At 43.7% G+C, this 17,593-nt stretch overlaps 2 protein-coding genes across 4 annotated transcripts in view; both read right to left on the bottom strand.

Annotated features, from left to right (window-relative positions):
• ST3GAL5 (ST3 beta-galactoside alpha-2,3-sialyltransferase 5) overlaps positions 1-17,593 on the bottom strand; it is a 439,220-nt gene that overhangs the window by 222,321 nt on the left and 199,306 nt on the right. The window lies entirely within an intron of this gene.
• Positions 1-17,593, bottom strand: part of POLR1A (RNA polymerase I subunit A) — a 76,669-nt gene that overhangs the window by 41,651 nt on the left and 17,425 nt on the right. For 2 of the 3 annotated variants that reach the window (XM_075856618.1, XM_075856636.1), the window contains exons 8-17: positions 16,015-16,111; positions 15,087-15,249; positions 12,892-13,065; positions 10,578-10,700; positions 9,350-9,577; positions 8,012-8,266; positions 6,484-6,675; positions 3,667-3,816; positions 2,443-2,626; positions 2,280-2,362 (exon numbers count right to left, since the gene is read on the bottom strand). In XM_075856618.1, the coding sequence (XP_075712733.1) occupies positions 2,280-2,362; positions 2,443-2,626; positions 3,667-3,816; positions 6,484-6,675; positions 8,012-8,266; positions 9,350-9,577; positions 10,578-10,700; positions 12,892-13,065; positions 15,087-15,249; positions 16,015-16,111 (1,649 nt within the window). The remainder of the gene's footprint in view (positions 1-2,279; positions 2,363-2,442; positions 2,627-3,666; positions 3,817-6,483; positions 6,676-8,011; positions 8,267-9,349; positions 9,578-10,577; positions 10,701-12,891; positions 13,066-15,086; positions 15,250-16,014; positions 16,112-17,593) is intronic. The other variant, XM_075856627.1, reaches the window with a different exon arrangement.

Genomic DNA, 17,593 nt, shown 5'->3' with positions numbered 1-17,593 from the left:
CCTGCCACCTAACAAGCACCCAGAAAACTTATTTACTGCTCCTCTACAGTATATGATTTGATTAATATTTGCAAGATACGACACCATGGGACAAAATGCTTTAGTCGGCACATCTCCAGTTGGCACAAGTCCCATCCCTGATGAGCATGCTGCCAATTATTTAGGTACGAGTTTACTAATATTTTGGCCCTGGAGCATCTGTTATTACATCTTTAGTTTTGCTGTTCCTATGTTATTCCTCCTGCAAATGTATGAATAGATTGACATCTGGAAGTTTCAATTCTTCTGGTCAGTGGGGCAAGTCTGACATGTCCAATCAGTGCTGACATTGTCAGACTGTCTAGAGACACACCCTCCTGACAAGGGAAACCGGTAATGTCCAGTTGCCCATTTATTCATATATTTCCAGGAGGAACAACAGAGTAACAGGACAAGACAGAGTTCTAAGAAAAGATGCACTGGAATTATTTCACGTGGAATGTAAGTACTTTCGAAAACAGACTGTTCACAGAATACGTCATAAATGTCTCATAGATGTGGGTCCTATCTCTGGGATCTGCAGCATTCTCTAGAATGGGGCCCCCCAATACAGGTACTACCCTCTCCTGATGGTCCCTGGCCGCTGAGTTACGAGGTGGCCGGGAGTATGGAAACAGCCGAGCCTGCTGAGCTACCGTACGCGGTTTCTGTAAAGCCCGTTCACTTCTATGGGAGTTACAAAACAAAGTAGCACAGCGGTTTCCATACTTCTAGCTGAACTCAGCAGTCGAGAACTAGCGACAGCAGGAGAAGGTAGGGCGAGGGTCAGGCGGCCCTGTTCTAGAGATACGTGCGGGACCCAAAAGGTATGACTCACATGTGTCGAACATTTATGACATTTTGTGGATATACCAGACATGTCCAAGACTGGAATAACCCTTTAATCCCTCTAAGTGGTTTTCCCCCATAATGGAAATATATAGGATACCAATGTGATATGCCTCAAATGTCTGATTGGCAGAGGTCTGACTATTGGAACGGCCAATCGATCTGAAAATGGGGCTTCCTCCTCATTCCCTGTGGAAAGTTGCGTGCTCGGCTAATTTAAAGGGTTATTCCGAACGTATCCACTGGATATACCATAAATGCCTGATAGATGCGGGTCTCATCACTTTGCTCGGCTGACCCCTGTTCTCGATATAGGTGCGGGTCACAGAGCTCCCATCAGACATTTATGGCATATCATGAGGATTACGCCATAAAAGGTCTAACTTTAAAGACACACCTGTTCTTTGTATTGGTCCCAGCAGTCAGACCCCTACTGATCAGGCATTTATGACATCTCAATTTTTATTAGCGGGAGAACCAGTTTAAAAGGGGCCGAGACCACGGTCACCATATACTCCGGGCGGCAGCCGAGCACACATTATAATTTTAAAAAGTTGGGTTGTGCAGTTTGGTCAACAAGTCGCAGATCTGCCACAGTTATCTCCATTGACGTCAGTGGGGATATGCAATCTACATACAATACCGAATCATGTATTTATAGAGCGGGTCCTAACACTGTACCCGTCCCCAAGACTTAGACCCTGCTCCGTTTTAGTTTCAGAAAGTACGATTTACAAGACTCATCATTCTTCTATCCAGCACATAGAACTTTATTCCATATATACATTTAAAAAAATTGGAGAACGCATGGAGCTGGATGCGGTCACCGACATTGAAGAGCCTTACGTTAGAATTATTCTTATGCGATATTATCCCAGAAGCCGTTCTCTAACAAGGGTCGAATTAGCGAGTCCTCAAGTGACGGGCAAGGCTAGATTTGACCCCCCCGTTTGCAGTGTGGACTTGGCGTGCTGGATTACAACCAATATGGCTGCTATTACAGATTTCATATGGTTTTATCCAGCGAATCCCTAAACGACCTATTTACACGTTATATACATTTGCTGCATTGCTAGACGTGTTTACCAACCGGCAGCCAAATTGGTCTGTGGACGATTCAAGGATTAAAGCTGGCCATACAAGATAAAATATCAGCGATCTAATGTGTATAGGGGGAGAGAAAGACTGGGCATACTGGATATTAGCATGTCGATCCTTACAGATAAGCAGCGGTTTACGTCCCTCACAAAAGTGATCGACTATGGAGAAAACCAAGGAGGTGAAGTGTACGACACTCTCCTAGCGCCACCTCCACCTCATTCTAGCACTCGTCAGACAATGGTCAGACCCCCGATGATTGGTCAGACATCTATCCTGTGTAAAAATTCAGCATGGATATTACAAGTACATACCTTCCCTCCACAAAGCGAGGAGTTTTCCACGATCTGCTGCCTGACTACATTGGCATAGGGTCGTACCAGAATGTCCTCCACCCCTGTAAGTTACCATACATGCAGTCAGGGACGTCAACGCTCAAGAGAAAGGAACATACCTTAGGAGAACGGCACAACTTACCCATGGTGAACCCCCGGTAGAGCTGCAGATACGCTGTGAATAGCCGGGCCAGGCAGGTAAGTAATTTCCCGCTGGTCTCACCCCCGTAGAGCTCATAGCAGCAGTGAACAAGGCCGAAGGAGGAGCTGCCATAATGGGCCTTATCCAGGATCCCGCAGAGCAGCTCTCCATTTCTTATGATGACCTGGCAGGTAGCAAAATTCAACGGTTAGTAGATTATTCACTATGGGATGAGCTTTAGGGGGTCCCCACTGCTCTGAAAGAGCCGCCTGCAGGGTGTCCATGGGTTATTGGTAACCAAAGCCTTTCAGAGCCATAGTCGCTGGACGGGTTGTCCTTTAAGTAGGGATTTTATGTAGCACTGGATGTCCAGTGTTGCATAAGACGAGTAATGCGGCTCAATATTATATTTGGATTTATGTACTCCCCGCAAAATCCCTTTCTTGTTAAACTCATTAGGGGACACAGCGCCGTGGGTATAGGCCCTTACCACTAGGAGGCTGGCACCAAGTAGGAAAAGAGTGTGGAATCCACCCAGGCAGGACGTTCCCCTCTCACAGACACTGAGCTCATCCGTTTGTAAAAAAAAAAGTAGAAGAAAAAAATGGCACATCTAGGGTCCCCGGAGAACTCGGCTGCTCCCGGGGCTTTGAGACGTACCTTCATGTAGTTCTACCAAATTCATACTCCGGCTTCTTCTGATGCCAACCTGAGCCGCAATGTATTCCAAGCTGCCGTGTGTCCGGCGGGTCGCAGGGTAGATTCCTAGTTTTGCCCACCTTCTGGGATTGTTTTACTACTTATGGTGCGGTGTCCCCCAATGATAACAACGAGAGGATTGGATTTTTGTACTCGCCGTAAAACCCCAATCTTATTGAATTCATCGGGGGACACAGATTTCGCTCTTTTGTTTCTCCTGAGCCCAAGACTTTGGTTGTGATTGTTTGTTGAGGTTCTGCCGGGACCTTAGATGTGTCATTGTTGTCTTCTCCTATTGCTTTTTAACAAATTGATTAGCGCCGTGTCTGTGGGAAAAGTACGGCCCGCCTGGATGGAGGAGTCAGGACTTTTCCTACCTTGTGTCGCCTTCTAGTGACAAAAGCCTGTACCCACCGTGCGACATCCCTCAATGATATTAACGAGAAATAAAGACTTAAAATACATCAATTGTGCTGGTCCTGAGAGTAATTGAGAGGAAATACAGAAAAAGCGATAATCACTCACCTGCGACTCGCACATAGAGTCTGGGACAAACCCAGGGATGTGTCGGGGAGTCTCCTTCACCCACGCTTTCCCATTGATTTTTGATTTTCCGGTCAGGTTGAGAGGTATGAAATGATCCGGGATTACGTTGATTAGTAACGTAGAGAACACCTGGGCCGGGGAAATGTAGAACGAGTAAGCATGCCCAGCCTTGCCCGGTCCCCCACAAATACAAACAAAATCGCCCTAATGGAGTAAGAGTTCAATCTAATAAACCCCTATCCCCCTTCCTCAACGTGCTCACTATTTTATTTGTATGTGGTGCGGTCATATTTTGATACCTCTGCTTCGAGGTGGAGAATTTAGACGGACCCAATATAACTGGCGGCCAGCAATTATTTACCGGCATGTTACATAGTATTACATAGTATTACATAGTTAGTACGGCTGAAAAAAGACACATGTCCATCAAGTTCAACCAAGGGAAGGGAAAAGGGAAGGAAAAATTTCTACACATAGGAGTTAATATTTTTTTGTTCTAGGAAATTATCTAACCCTTTTTTAAAGCCATCTCCTGTCCCTGCTGTGACGGCTCCTGCGGTGACTCCTGTCCCTGCTGTGACCAGCTCCTGCGGTCGGCTATTCCATAGATTCACAGTTCTCACAGTAAAGAAGCCTTGTCGCCTCTGCAGCTTGAACCTTTTTTTCTCCAGACGGAGGGAGTGCCCCCTTGTTTTTTGAGGGGGTTTTACAAGGAACAGGATTTCACCATATTTTTTGTATGTGCCATTAATATATTTATATAAGTTAATCATGTCCCCCCTTAGTCGTCTTTTTTCAAGGCTAAATAGGTTTAATTCTTTCAATCTTTCCTCATAACTTAAATTCTCCATGCCCCTTATTAGCTTCGTTGCTCTTCTTTGTATTTTTTCCAACTCCAGGGCATCCTTTCTATGAACTGGAGCCCAGAACTGAACTGCATATTCTAGATGAGGCCTCACTAATGCTTTGTAAAGTGGCATTATTACATCCCTGTCCCGTGAGTCCATGCCTATTTTGATACACGACAATATTTTGCTGGCCTTTGAAGCAGCTGATTGACACTGCATGCTGTTATTGAGTTTATGATTTACAAGAACACCCAGATCCTTCTCAACAAGTGAATCCGCCAGTGTAGCTCCCCCTAGGACATATGATGCATGCAGGTTGTTGGTACCCAGATGCATAACTTTACATTTATCTACATTAAACTTCATCTGCCAAGTGGACGCCCAAACACTTAGTTTGTTTAAATCTGCCTGTAATTCATGAACATCTTCCATAGTCTGAACTATATTACATAGCTTGGTGTCATCTGCAAAAATAGAAATAGTGCTATTAATCCCTTCCTCTATATCATTAATAAATAAGTTGAATAATAGTGGTCCCAGCACTGAACCCTGGGGTACACCACTTATAACCGGTGACCATTCAGAGAAGGAATCATTGACCACAACTCTCTGGATACAGTCCTTGAGCCAATTCTCAATCCAATTACAAACTATATTTTCTAAACCTATAGTCCTTAATTTACCCATTAGGCGTCTATGGGGGACAGTGTCAAATGCCTTTGCAAAGTCCAAAAACACTAAATCCACAGCGGCCCCTCTGTCTAGACTTCTGCTGACCTCTTCATAAAAACAGATTAGGTTAGTTTGACAACTTCTGTCCTTAGTAAAACCGTGCTGGCTGTCACTTATGCTATTTATTGTCACATAATCCTGTATATAGTCCCTCAATAGCCCCTCAAACATTTTCCCCACGATGGATGTTAAGCTTACTGGTCTATAATTACCCGGGGAAGACCTAGAGCCCTTTTTGAAAATAGGCACCACATTTGCGCTGCGCCAGTCCCTTGGCACTATACTGTTCACACGGAGCAGAATGGTTGCAGAAATTTCTGCGACTGTCCCATTCATCTGAACGGCGATTGCAAAAAAACCTCGCACATATGCTGCAGAAACAATCCTATTCACATGTATGGAACAGATTTTCAGGAATATAAAATTTCTGCAACAAATCTGCAGCGTGTGAACATAACCTATGTATGTAAAGGAAGGGGCTCCATCTAGTGGACAGGAAAAGCAACAACAGCTACTAGAAAAGAAGCTTTCAATGCCTGCTAGTTATTTTCAAACTCCTGCAGCCTTAAAAATATTCCCCGCTTAATAGTTTGATCTCTAATAACACATTTATTCACTCATTGGTATCACCAGCCTTATTGTAGTTGACGTGCATCCGTCAAATTAATGAATTTTACAATCCAAGGTTACGCGACTTCGTAATATACTTTGAGAGAGTTCTCCTCTACTTGCTTTCAGGGAACGGAAACACACTTGACTTAGCCCTGCTCACACAGCTGAAGGCTTGTAGCAATGCATCTAATCTAAACAATCCTCTGCAGCACCAGTCCACCCTCTGCCGTCCCAGACCCAAGGCTGATCGCTGTCAGGCTGCAAGTCACTCCGTTATTTCCATCAGTCCCAGGGACCGTGCAGGTGTGGACGAGTCTCTGCTGGGAACAAGGACTAGGCTGTTTTTCAGCACGGGCTCCGCACTGCTACCTCGATGTGTGACCCCAATCTTAAAAAGGGGACTTCAGCCATTAACACTTATCCACAGAAAAGGCAATTTATATGGGTACGACCAGTAGAACTCCCACCGATCGTGAGAACAGTGAGATCGCTACATCTCAGTGGTCAGGCCCTAACTGATCGAGCATTTATCCCCTTTCCAAGGTATAAGTGATAAATGTTAACAGCTGGAATACCCCTTTAAATGGAAACCACATATTTGTACCTGTTTTCCGGTCCATAGTCTGCATGGTTTCATAATTGCAGGTGGAAGGGTTTTTACTCGGCCCTTCTTATCGGTCAGACCTCTATATACCAGCTCCATATACTGATCTCTAGTAAAGAAGCAGCCACGGATGGTCATGCTGGCTCCGGACACCATGTGATCTTGTATGAGGCCGGCCAAGGGGGTGCCATCCTGACAGAAAGAAAACACGTACAACAGATTAGCCTTATGTCAGGTTAACCAGACACAGGAGAGATCTATTCATCTACCTGCAGATATTAGGCATTGCCATCACTTAATGATGTCAAATGGGTTTTACCTCAAAGGTGCAGTCCCTGAAAAGTTTGTCAGAGCAAGAAACGTGCTCAGAACATTTGTGACTTCCCTTCCCGTCACTCTGGTTATGCAAAAAAAAGTTTACTCAGTAGATGGCGATAAGTGAAGAAGAGTCTTCCCAGAGCAAAAAGAATATTAAATATGTGGTCCACCCTTAAGCATGATGGAAGCTATATTAAAATTCTATTAAGGCGACTAAAATGGTCTCAAATGAGACCAAATAAAAAATGGGGTTCCTAAATGATTAGGCTTGGAGACCTGCTGCATAGACACGTAGACCTACATAGACGTGTAACCGTCATTTAATTTTTTTTTTCGTTTCACATAAATCCAGAGTACAATTGGGGGGGGGGGGGGGGAATAACTTTACACTATACCCAATTACAGAAAAATGCCTCTTTCTCCTCTTATCAGATCCCTCTCCTCTTTACCCTGCCTCCTGCACTGGTCATGTACTCTCAATTCACTGCTAAAATTGTAGGCTGAGAAAAAGAAGATGATCAAATCACTGAAGGATCAGGTTACAGCTGCTGTCCAGAGAAGTCTGAGGAGAGGGAAGGAGGGAGCAGCTGCAGAGAGGGAGACAAACACAGCTGTGTCTAGTTTTTTACTGTCTCACCCCATGCAGAGTTCTACTAAAACATTTACTAGTAGCAGTGTGTGTGTGTGTGTGTGTGTGTGTGTGTGTGTGTGTGTGTGTGTGTGTGTGTCTTGCTCCCTCCTCCCTCCCCATACACTTCTATGAGCAGCAGTTTAACCGGATCCCTCAGTGAGCTAATAATTGATTTCATCTCTGCCTCACTGAATTGAGAGCGAATGATCAGTGCATGGGGGAGAAGGAGAGGAGCCTAAGTGGAGAAAGAGGCATTTTTCTGTATTAAGATATAATATACAGTTACCTATCGCTGCTTGTACTAATGAATTATGGTCAAAAAAAGTTAGACGACGGTTACACTTTAAAAACAACATTCTGAATGCCTGCAGCCACCACTAGAGGGTGCATAGGAGCTAACTGCATACTGTTTATACACTGAACCCAATAATAAAACCGTATGCAGCAATTACTCTCTTCCCCGTGATCAGCTAATTGGAGGGGGGACCACAATAATAACCTGGCCATAATAATCTAAGTATTATTGTGTGGGTGCATGGATCAGTCATCACTAAAAACCAAAGGATTTTTTCTCCTTACCTTGGGCACTAAATACTGCTCATCAGTACATGCTATGGTGTAGGCCTCAGCCCTACCAAGTTCATTCTGAGGAAAATGAGCGTTCATTTCATCTCCGTCAAAGTCGGCATTATAAGCCTTACAGTTCGCATAGTGGAGCCTCAGAACCTTCTCTCCAGGAAGGACCCGGGCCTTGTGAGCTTGTATGGACGGTCTGTGCAGTGTGGGCTGCCGGTTGAGTAAAAGAACATCCCCATTTTTCACATGACGATAAACCTGAGATCAATTAATGCAGAAAAAACGAAGAGGAGTCACGCAGAATATGCATTATACATTCACAGACGCACAACACAGTCCCGTCCTTGCACTACAGATCAGTGCAAGGAGGGAACGAGAAGCTTAACGGTCAAGTGTTCACCTTCCTGTTACAGGGACAGCACTGGAGTAATCTAGACACTAGGAATGAAAAGAGACTCCTTCTCTGCCCTAGACCTACCAGGCATACAGACAGTAACGGGGTAACTAAACTTTCACCTAAACACCGAAGTTTTGATCGGTGGGGTTCCGAGCACTGAGACCCCCACCGATCGCTAATACGAGGCAGTAGTAGTAGTGCTCTAATGAGCGCTGAGCCGCTTCACTTCTGATCTGCTTTTCTCGGAGTAGACTTTCTATGGAGTCCGTACACCGTTGCAATCCGATCAGGAACCAAGCGACTCAACGCTCACTCAGGCACTTCCGCTGCTTTGATTTAGCGATCGGTGAGGGTCTCAGTGCTGGGGCCCCCAGAAGAAACTTCTGACATGTCAGAAGTTTTCAAAAAGTTTAGTTACCCTTTAATCACATGCATTCCTGAGACCACCGGGGATGCGGACATTAATGAATTCACTGCCCTAGACCACCAGGAATCTCAGCATTAACCCTAGACTGCCAGAAGTGGGGGTCACTGCCCCAAAATATACACCATAGAACTATTTCTCTAGACTCTGTATATAACCATTTACCTGTATGTTATATAGTACTACGTACCTAGCTGCTGTATGCCTAATTATTTAAGCGCTATACGTGGCAATTATTGACAGGGTTTTGGATCGGCCAAATAGTGCCTACACCCCTTACTGCCCGCTCACTCGCAACAATGGCCTAACAGAAACATTGCCTGTGACCCAAGGTCTGAATGGATGTTGATGTAGCTGCACTATGTTCGCCACTGCAGGAGCAGCTCTTTGTAGAGGTTCTCCATGCCGGCTAATAAAGGAAAATCACAAGCAGATAACCAACTTTTATGACATCCATATGGAATACAAACAGAGGCGGATAAACACGTGCGTGATTGTATTTCAACTCAAAACCACTTACGATTTTTGCAGTCATCTTCTGTGAGCCAGTGGATGGAGTGAGCAGCTGCTTGGCAACGGCCTCGCGCTGTGTAGCATTAGAATCAGTCAATATTGTGCGAGATCCATCCTCAGCAACCACCATGGTGGCCCCGGGATGGACATTGGGTCCATTTATAACCGCTTGTCTCAACTCCTGCACGTTCCACGTTGTGACAGGCTGGGGATAGGTCAGCTTGGTGGCAAATACCTGAAACAAGACATAACACAGGTATCCGTATACTCAATAATAATGGTTTAAGCCCCTTCTGCAGAGGGTCCTGTGGCTGGTACTGCATTAGAGGGCTCCTCTTGCATTAATGCTTATAGGGGGGGGGGGGTCCATGACACGCTCACTGTTAGAGGAGGGGTCCTGGGGCATGTACTTCACGTTATCATTTTGTGCTCATACTTAGGCTGAGTGTACGTGGGGACAGATAACAAAGAACATTACACATATCAATAGGTGATATACAGCAATTTTTTACACAATTTACGGCCTCTGTGTAATCCCAGTCTTACGGCTACCTCTTCCAAGAAAAAGGTTTGCGTATTTGGGCACATTTGTAAGATGCCCTATTAATAGTTATTATGTAATAGTTATGTAGCGGCTCCCCTCCCTTTCCATGAGGACTGTCTGCCATTAACAGGATTGTTCACTTTGGACAATCCCTGTTAGAAAGGTCCCTTGACAATAAGCTGATCACATAGTGTCCTCCTGCCGGGACCCCCAGCGATCAGTTCTAATCTGTGGAGAACTTGGCAGTGTTCAATTTCTCTGCAGCGCCACCACAGGGGAAATTAAGTATTACACCGTGTCCATTCAAGTCAATGGGTTGTCTCTATAATACAGGACAGTTCCTCCAGAGCGAGATGCTATTTGTAAACTTTCTCCACTCTGGCAAGGAAACGAGGATCCTGAACAGAAGCCCCCCCCCCCCTGTATTAACTCAGAAATCTCTAATCGCATATATGAAAATAGATTTTCCAAACGGGAAAAGTCATTTAAGCTAAAGTTAAAAAGGGTCTGATATATCCGTGTGTATTACCAGTGAGGCAGGAACATTCCTTATTCTATTTCACCCCCATATCTGTACTTGGTGGAGTCGAGTGGTCTAGGTGGAATGATTGTGCCCACTAGGGCCGCTCCAAATGAATATATTGCAGATGCCCTAATGCAAAGGGAGACGGTCCTGGTGCCAGGTACATACCATAGGGATGCCAATTTCATTAGTACTGATGTACATGTCCGGGCAAATAACGGATCGTGCTGCATAGTCCACACGCTTTCCCATCATGTGTTTCCGAAAGAGACCTTCCTTCTTCTCCAGCAGCTGTAATAGAAGCGAAGGGCTCATACGATGCAGTGATCATGCATTTACATGTAGAATGAAGCGACATAAAAAGTTGAGTCGCTTTGCAATTACATTGTATTATTTATCTTGTACTGATCCCGAGTTACAGCCTATATTCTACTCCAGAGCTGCATTCACAATTCTGCAGGCTTCCGAGCAAAAATCTTCCAGCATTCCTTACTGGCTCAATATCTGCACAGAAATCTGATGTAGGAAAAAACTAACTGCATTATGGGATCTGAGTGACGCTGTTACGGGTGTATCAGTCTACAGGCGTGTAGAACATGTCCAATGACAAACCGTAGAATGCAGCCCTTTGCTCGGGTGTTTCTCTAAGGCCCCTTTCACACAGTGTTTTCCCTGTAAGTTTGACATATGCGTCGGGAAAGCTTCCGGCGCATATGTCATCTGTACCCTTGGGGTGCTATTATACCAACTGAGGCCAAAAGAGTGTCCTTTTGGTATATGTCAGGTTTACCTTTTTTTTTTTACATGGTAGTCAATGCGTCACACAATTGCATCATAAGCCAATAGCTTTTCAGAATGTATCATGGGAAACTGAAGAGTTAAACCTAAGACTATGCTCACAACTGCGTCGGAGGTTCTGTCAAAATTCCTGGACAAAATAGCGCAGCATGCAGGTCTATTTTACCCCACAAAATGACGGAAACCATGATGGCATCAATTAAAGTCACTGCAGTAGTTTTCGTTCTGGTCCTGATTCACCAACGCAGATGTGAACAGAGCCTAACAATGGCCTCCGTCAACCATAGGCAATAATGGAATCTGTTTAACAGATATGTCATGAAAGGGTTATGAGAGTTCATAACAAATATGTCCAATGAATACCATAATAGTCTATGGGTGACAGATGCCTCGGTTTGTATAAGGTTCAAACCTGGAAACTCCTGTTTTCTTGCACTAAGGCCCCATGCACAGGACCGTAAAAAATCTCTGTAATTGCGGACAGTAAAACGGTCCGCAATTACGGACCCATTCAGTTCTATTGGCCGCGGACGTCTTTCCGTATCGCTACAGATTGGTGTCCGTGCCGTTTAACTGTATCGCAAAAGATAGAACATGTCCTATCTTTTGCGTTTTACGGGCCGTGCTCCCATACTTTAGACCGTGTGCATGAGGCCTAACTCTTCTTGTTGAGCCACTTGTGATGTTGAACAGCTTCAATGCTGGATTTAATATCAAGCTTCTCGCGATTCCTACCTCCTTGGATTCTTTATTAAGCACAAGAGAAAGAAAGAGTCAGAAACTATCAATAAATGTAAATTTGCCAAATGGCATAGAAAAATATATATTTTATTGGACAATACAAGTAACACGATTAAAAATAGACTACAAATCAAAAAAGACTGTATATCTCCAAAAGTATGGGAGAGGAACATGGGTCATAGAGGTAAAACAATACAAACAATAGTTTATATCAGTAGTTATTAGTTTATGTTAGTGGTTCTAAACGGTTTGCAAACAATAGATACAGAGAAAGCGAGGGTTAATTCCTTGGATTCTTTGCCTTGATTGCCTAATTATTCTCATTATTGTGGCTCCTATGTAAGTCTGGACCTTGCAGGACCTCCTTGCTGGACTATTGAACCTCCGGCTTACAGTCTAGTTCCTTTTTGCCTCATGTTACTAACAATTGATTTTTATCTGTGTACCAAACAAGGACTGTTTCCTGACCACGCCTCGGCCTTAGATTGCCATCTATTGTTCTGTGTACAGAACCAGGACTTTTGCTTGACCAGGTCTCTGCCTTACATTACTATCTATTGCTGTTTATCTGTTTAGCAAATCTGGACTGTTTCCTGACCACGTCTCTGCCTTACAATACTATCTGGTGTTGTTTATCTCTGTACGAAACCTAGACTGTTTCCGGACCACGTCTGACGTCTCTTCCTCACGTAACTACCTATTGCCGTTTCCATCATTGTATATAGACTTCTATGGAGTCAGGGCTCTGCCTGACTGACTGCAACGTGAGGGAAAGGTGTTCACCCACGCTCTCTCTTATCCAAGGAATGAAGGGGGGAGCCGCTCATCCCATAATTAAGTAGGGGGTTCCTGTGGATATGCCATAAACGTTTAAGATGGAAATGAGTCAGTAATACAGTAAATGAGACATCAGACCTATAATTATAGGACTAAGCCCACATACCTGGCGAACGCCGGGATACTTATCAACCATCACTTTGTCCATCTCGGAATCAAACACAATGTTTACGTGACTCTGCAGAAGAATCCAAGCGTTGTACAGTTTATCTGGGAGAGTCTGACCGATCAGCGAGGTCAAGAAGGCTCGATCAATGTTTTGAACAGGCTCTGTGGTATCCTGAGAAAACAAATAGAAAAAGATTTAAATTCCAACCTATGTCGACCCCTTCCGACATAATTTTTTTCAGCTATCGTAGCAATATCGGCTTCTGAAAAACCTAGGTGACACACAATATGGCCGCTGTTACAGGGATCCCCTACAGCGCCCCCCACCTTCTGTGTATGGAGCAGTGAATTGAATGGTCATAGTGTAACACTCCCTCTGCTGGTGATCTCTACTAGAACAGTTTCTCAAAAAAAAAAAAAAAAAATAGCCTGCGTAAGTGACTAATGCTAGGAATTTTGTCAAAATGCCTTGTTAAATGCTAAAATAGACCTAAATATAGTATAGGAAAAAACAGGCCACCAGAAGCCCCCAATATGTGTGGATTTCCTGTAATATTCCCAAATTGTGTGAAGATTTCTCCCTATATAGAATAGTTGATATTTTAATGCGACAGATTTTTCTATGTCATGCAACCAAAATCAAATGCAAGTTGCCTGATTTTAACTAGTTGAGGATATCAGGGTCCTGTGACAATGCTTTATGATGGCAAGAAAAGCTTTTTACAGCGCTATCATAGCCATAAAATAAATAAAAAATAAATAGGACTACATTACTCTATACGCAACAATCCAGTTTACGCTACAAAAGTGCCAAAAAAAAAAAAAAATTAGTAAAAGAACAAAATGCGAAGGCGCCATCTACTGTTCACACAAAATATTACACCATCAATAGCTGAAAGGTTCTGGCGCCATCTAGTGTTCTGACTAAAATATCAATATTTTAGGGACACGATAGCGGGAGATTATGAATAACAAAATTAATACAATACAAGAACAAAAAAATGCATGAATTTTTTCATTATTTTATGGAAATATTTCCATCAGGATTGTACCAATGGCTGCTGTGACCGCCAATAACACGAGCAAGAAATATTTTGCAAATATTTTAAATCACATTTGATAGGTTACATTTTCAATTAAGCCAAAACATTTTTTTTAACCTACTTTCAGAACCCCCCCCCCTCATTTTACGCTCTTGGATCTTTTAACACGGAATGCGATTAGCCTATTTAACCCTTTCCACTAGGTCACTGTTGGTCTACGCGCCTTTGTTTCCTCCTCCAAACAAAGTCTATACTTTAAAAATTGTAACATTTTTTTCGAAAGTTAGAAATCACATCGAATATGGCAGGCAGAAGTATCATCTTAATCAGGGCCACTCTGGCCGCCATATTGAGTCACAGAGGAAAGATCAGAATATGTTAAAAACTAACAGTATATATCAGGAGTGAGATTGTCATTCACATAATCTTTGATAACGTAGCCAATATTTGTAGATAAGCCAGAGAAACATGGTGTAGTTCAAAGTCAGAGATTGTTCTCCATCAAAAACATTACTATAGATTTCCCTCTTGGAAGGTACTGGTTCTCCTTGAGGAGATCCAGCCTTACAAGCAATGCTTGCTGGGAAATGTATGCAAATTAGCTCTCCTGCAGAAGGACGAAAACAGTCTCTCTAGTGCCACCCATAGGTGACCAAGTCAATGTCCAACCCATTAAAAGAGACTTCAAAACATGACATGGGATACCAGCCAAACCAGAAACATTCATCTGTAGGCCGCGCTGTTTCGGAGTATTGATGATATTCCTAGTCATGTTTCAAGTCCCTTTAATGGGTCGGACATTGACTTACACCATAGTCACCTATAGGTGGCACTAGAAAGACTGTTTTCCTTCTGGAGGAGAGCTATTTTGTATAGATTTCCCCCAATTGAGCGAGACCTTCGTATTCCTCAAATTGACCAACAACTTTTTAACTTTACAATCCCAAGTACAACATAATATCAACAAATAGGGATATCTTTTCGATCCGGTCCTCAATCCCTCTAATTCCAAGTCTTATTTTTATAGCAAAGGGTTCAATTACTAAGGAAAACAATAAGGGCGACAGGGGAGCATTTGCTCCAAGTTACGAAAAAAATAAAAACTATAGTGTAACCGGCGAGCCCTCCGGTAGATGACACCACATCTTACTGTGCTGACTTCAGTCTCATTGATTTCCGGAGTCTTCATCTGCTCCTCAGCCATGACGGCCAGTAACTTCCGTATGACGCTCACGTCTTTCAGGACAGACTGCAGATTTATCGTCTGCCCGTTGGTGTACATCTGATCTGCCAGGCGATTGACAGGCCGGTAACTGAAAACAGACATCAGAAAAGTCAGAGGACGATTCCAAGTAGAATAGTTTGTCATAGTGGATAATCTGAGACGGCTAGTGGAGTAGTCATGTCCCCGATACCAATGGCGATTTTCCTTCCCTAAACAGAATACCCATCTAGGCTAAGGGCCTGTTCACACCAGCGATTGGTTTCCGTTCATGGGTTCCGATAGACCTTTCCATCGGAGGAACCGATGAACGGAAAGCCGAACGGAAACCATAGCTTGTTTGCATTACCATTGATTTCAATGGTAATGCTTGAGTTGCAGTTGGTTTCCGTTTTTTTTTTGATGATGTGAACAGGCCCTTATAAGGCAAAGAGAGAGACAGAGTATGAGGGAATGCCTGTGACATCATCAGGGCCCCTACCCCGCTCTGAGATGCCGGTAAGCACGGCATATGACAGCTGAGGCAACTGATTAAATGAATCGGTCATGTGCAACCGTGTCACATTATCGGTGGCAGCTTGTAAAGAAAGACTGGCGGGGGACAGCCAGAACGTCTGCGCTGGATCGGTGGGGGATTGTAGAGGCGAATATGGTTTCCTTTGTTGTTTTATAACATTTACGTTTTTTTTTTTTTTCCCCTCTAACAAGAGATCAAATGCCTTTAAAAACTCGGCCGCACAAATACGTAACTGGCTTACTTGGTCAAGAAGGAATGTTGACATGTGAGCTCAGCTGCTGCACATCTGTAGACCTAGCACTGATCTAGTTAAAGTGTCAGTAAAGAGAGACTTATTACCGAGATGGAGGAACCACTACAAGATCAAGGAAAAACATTTCTGCGGAGAACTCCTTCCCTGTCGTCATGCCAGAAAACAGGCACCGCATGAAAAAACCTGGAAATATAGAACAAGGAGAAGTCACAAGACAGAATTAAAGGGACATCACATCATTGCAGAATGGTCTCTAGTTTGGGCTAAATATATCAGCAGCTGCACAATTGTCTCTGGTAGTTTGCTACAATGTATCAGTCTGGAGATCAAGACTAGCTATATACAGGATTGCAGCCTCTGAATGTAAACAAGTGCGCTCATTCACTGACCGCAAAGTAATAACTGGAAAACAGTGAAGAATTTAATCAAAATAGATAAGAAATTTGCAGAAATGTTCATCTATACAGGGATTAAAGGGGAAACAAACGTTTGAAGAACTTCTGACACTTCACTATGACATGTCAGTAGTTTTGATCGGTGGGGGTCCAAGCATTGTGACCCGCACCGATCGCTAAAATACAGTGGCAGAAGTGCTCGGATGAGCCGCTTTGTTTCTGATCGGCTTTTCTTGGAAAGTCAAGCAGTTGGTGTACGGGCTCATAAACTTTCCATTTAGTCCGTACACCGTTACCTCGGCTTTCAGAGAAAAGCTGAAAAGAAACTAGCGATCAGTGGGGTCTCAGTCCTCGGACCCCCACCAATCAAAACTTCTGACATGTCACTATGACATGTCAGAAGTTTTTTGAAAGTTTAGCTACTCTTTAAGCTTTTTTTTTTTTTTTTTACTACATAAAACGGGACAACCTTTTTAACCCTTTTCACTGCCAGGACCATATGTAATACGTAATGATTTTAAATACTTGCTGCGTCCAGAATATAGGAGGTAGAGCTTATTAAATATTCTAGGTGCAATAGTTGGGAGCGCAGCATGAAAAGTCTTACTTCCTGGTCCTGTGTCACTGTAAGGCCGGGTTCACACAGTTTTTTTGCAGGCGGAAATTCTGCCTCAAAATTCCGTTTTGACGTTTGAGGCAGATTTTCCTCTCCCTGCACGCCGATTTTCACTGCGTTTTTCGCCCGCGGCCATTGAGCGCCGCCGGCATAAAACTCTGAAGCCCGAAGACAGGGCATGTCGCTTCTTTCTCCCGCGAGACTGTTTTACCGCTCGTGGGAAAAAGACGCCTCCGCCTCCCATTGAAATCTATGGGAGGTATTTTCGGCCGGCTTTTGACGAGTTTTGCAGCGCGGTTTCCGCGTCAAAAAACTCAGTGTGAACATACCCGAAGGGAGGAGGAATCTGCAAGTGAGAGCAGGAGCAAAGATTACAGCCATAGGGCTTGTCCACACACAACGGGAATCGCTGCAGAAAATTTCTGCAGCAATTCCGTTGAAAGTCCAAGGCTTTCTGCTGCGGCAAAAACGGATGTGCTGGCGACAGTGATAATATTTTTCATTTCTAAATGATATGATCAGCAGATGAACGGCGGTTCGCTAGTTATTTTTTTCTTTTTTAGTTTTTACTAAGGTAATGAGATGAGCAGTTACTTGTCTAATTACACCCTGTACCCAATCAGGATATTTGTCACCTTTGAAATCGGACGTTTA

The sequence above is a fragment of the Rhinoderma darwinii genome, chromosome 1, assembly GCF_050947455.1.
Source record: "Rhinoderma darwinii isolate aRhiDar2 chromosome 1, aRhiDar2.hap1, whole genome shotgun sequence".
Lineage (NCBI taxonomy): Eukaryota > Metazoa > Chordata > Amphibia > Anura > Rhinodermatidae > Rhinoderma > Rhinoderma darwinii.
The sequence above is the reverse complement of the archived record's forward strand: the minus strand, read 5'-3'. Positions and strand labels throughout refer to the sequence as shown.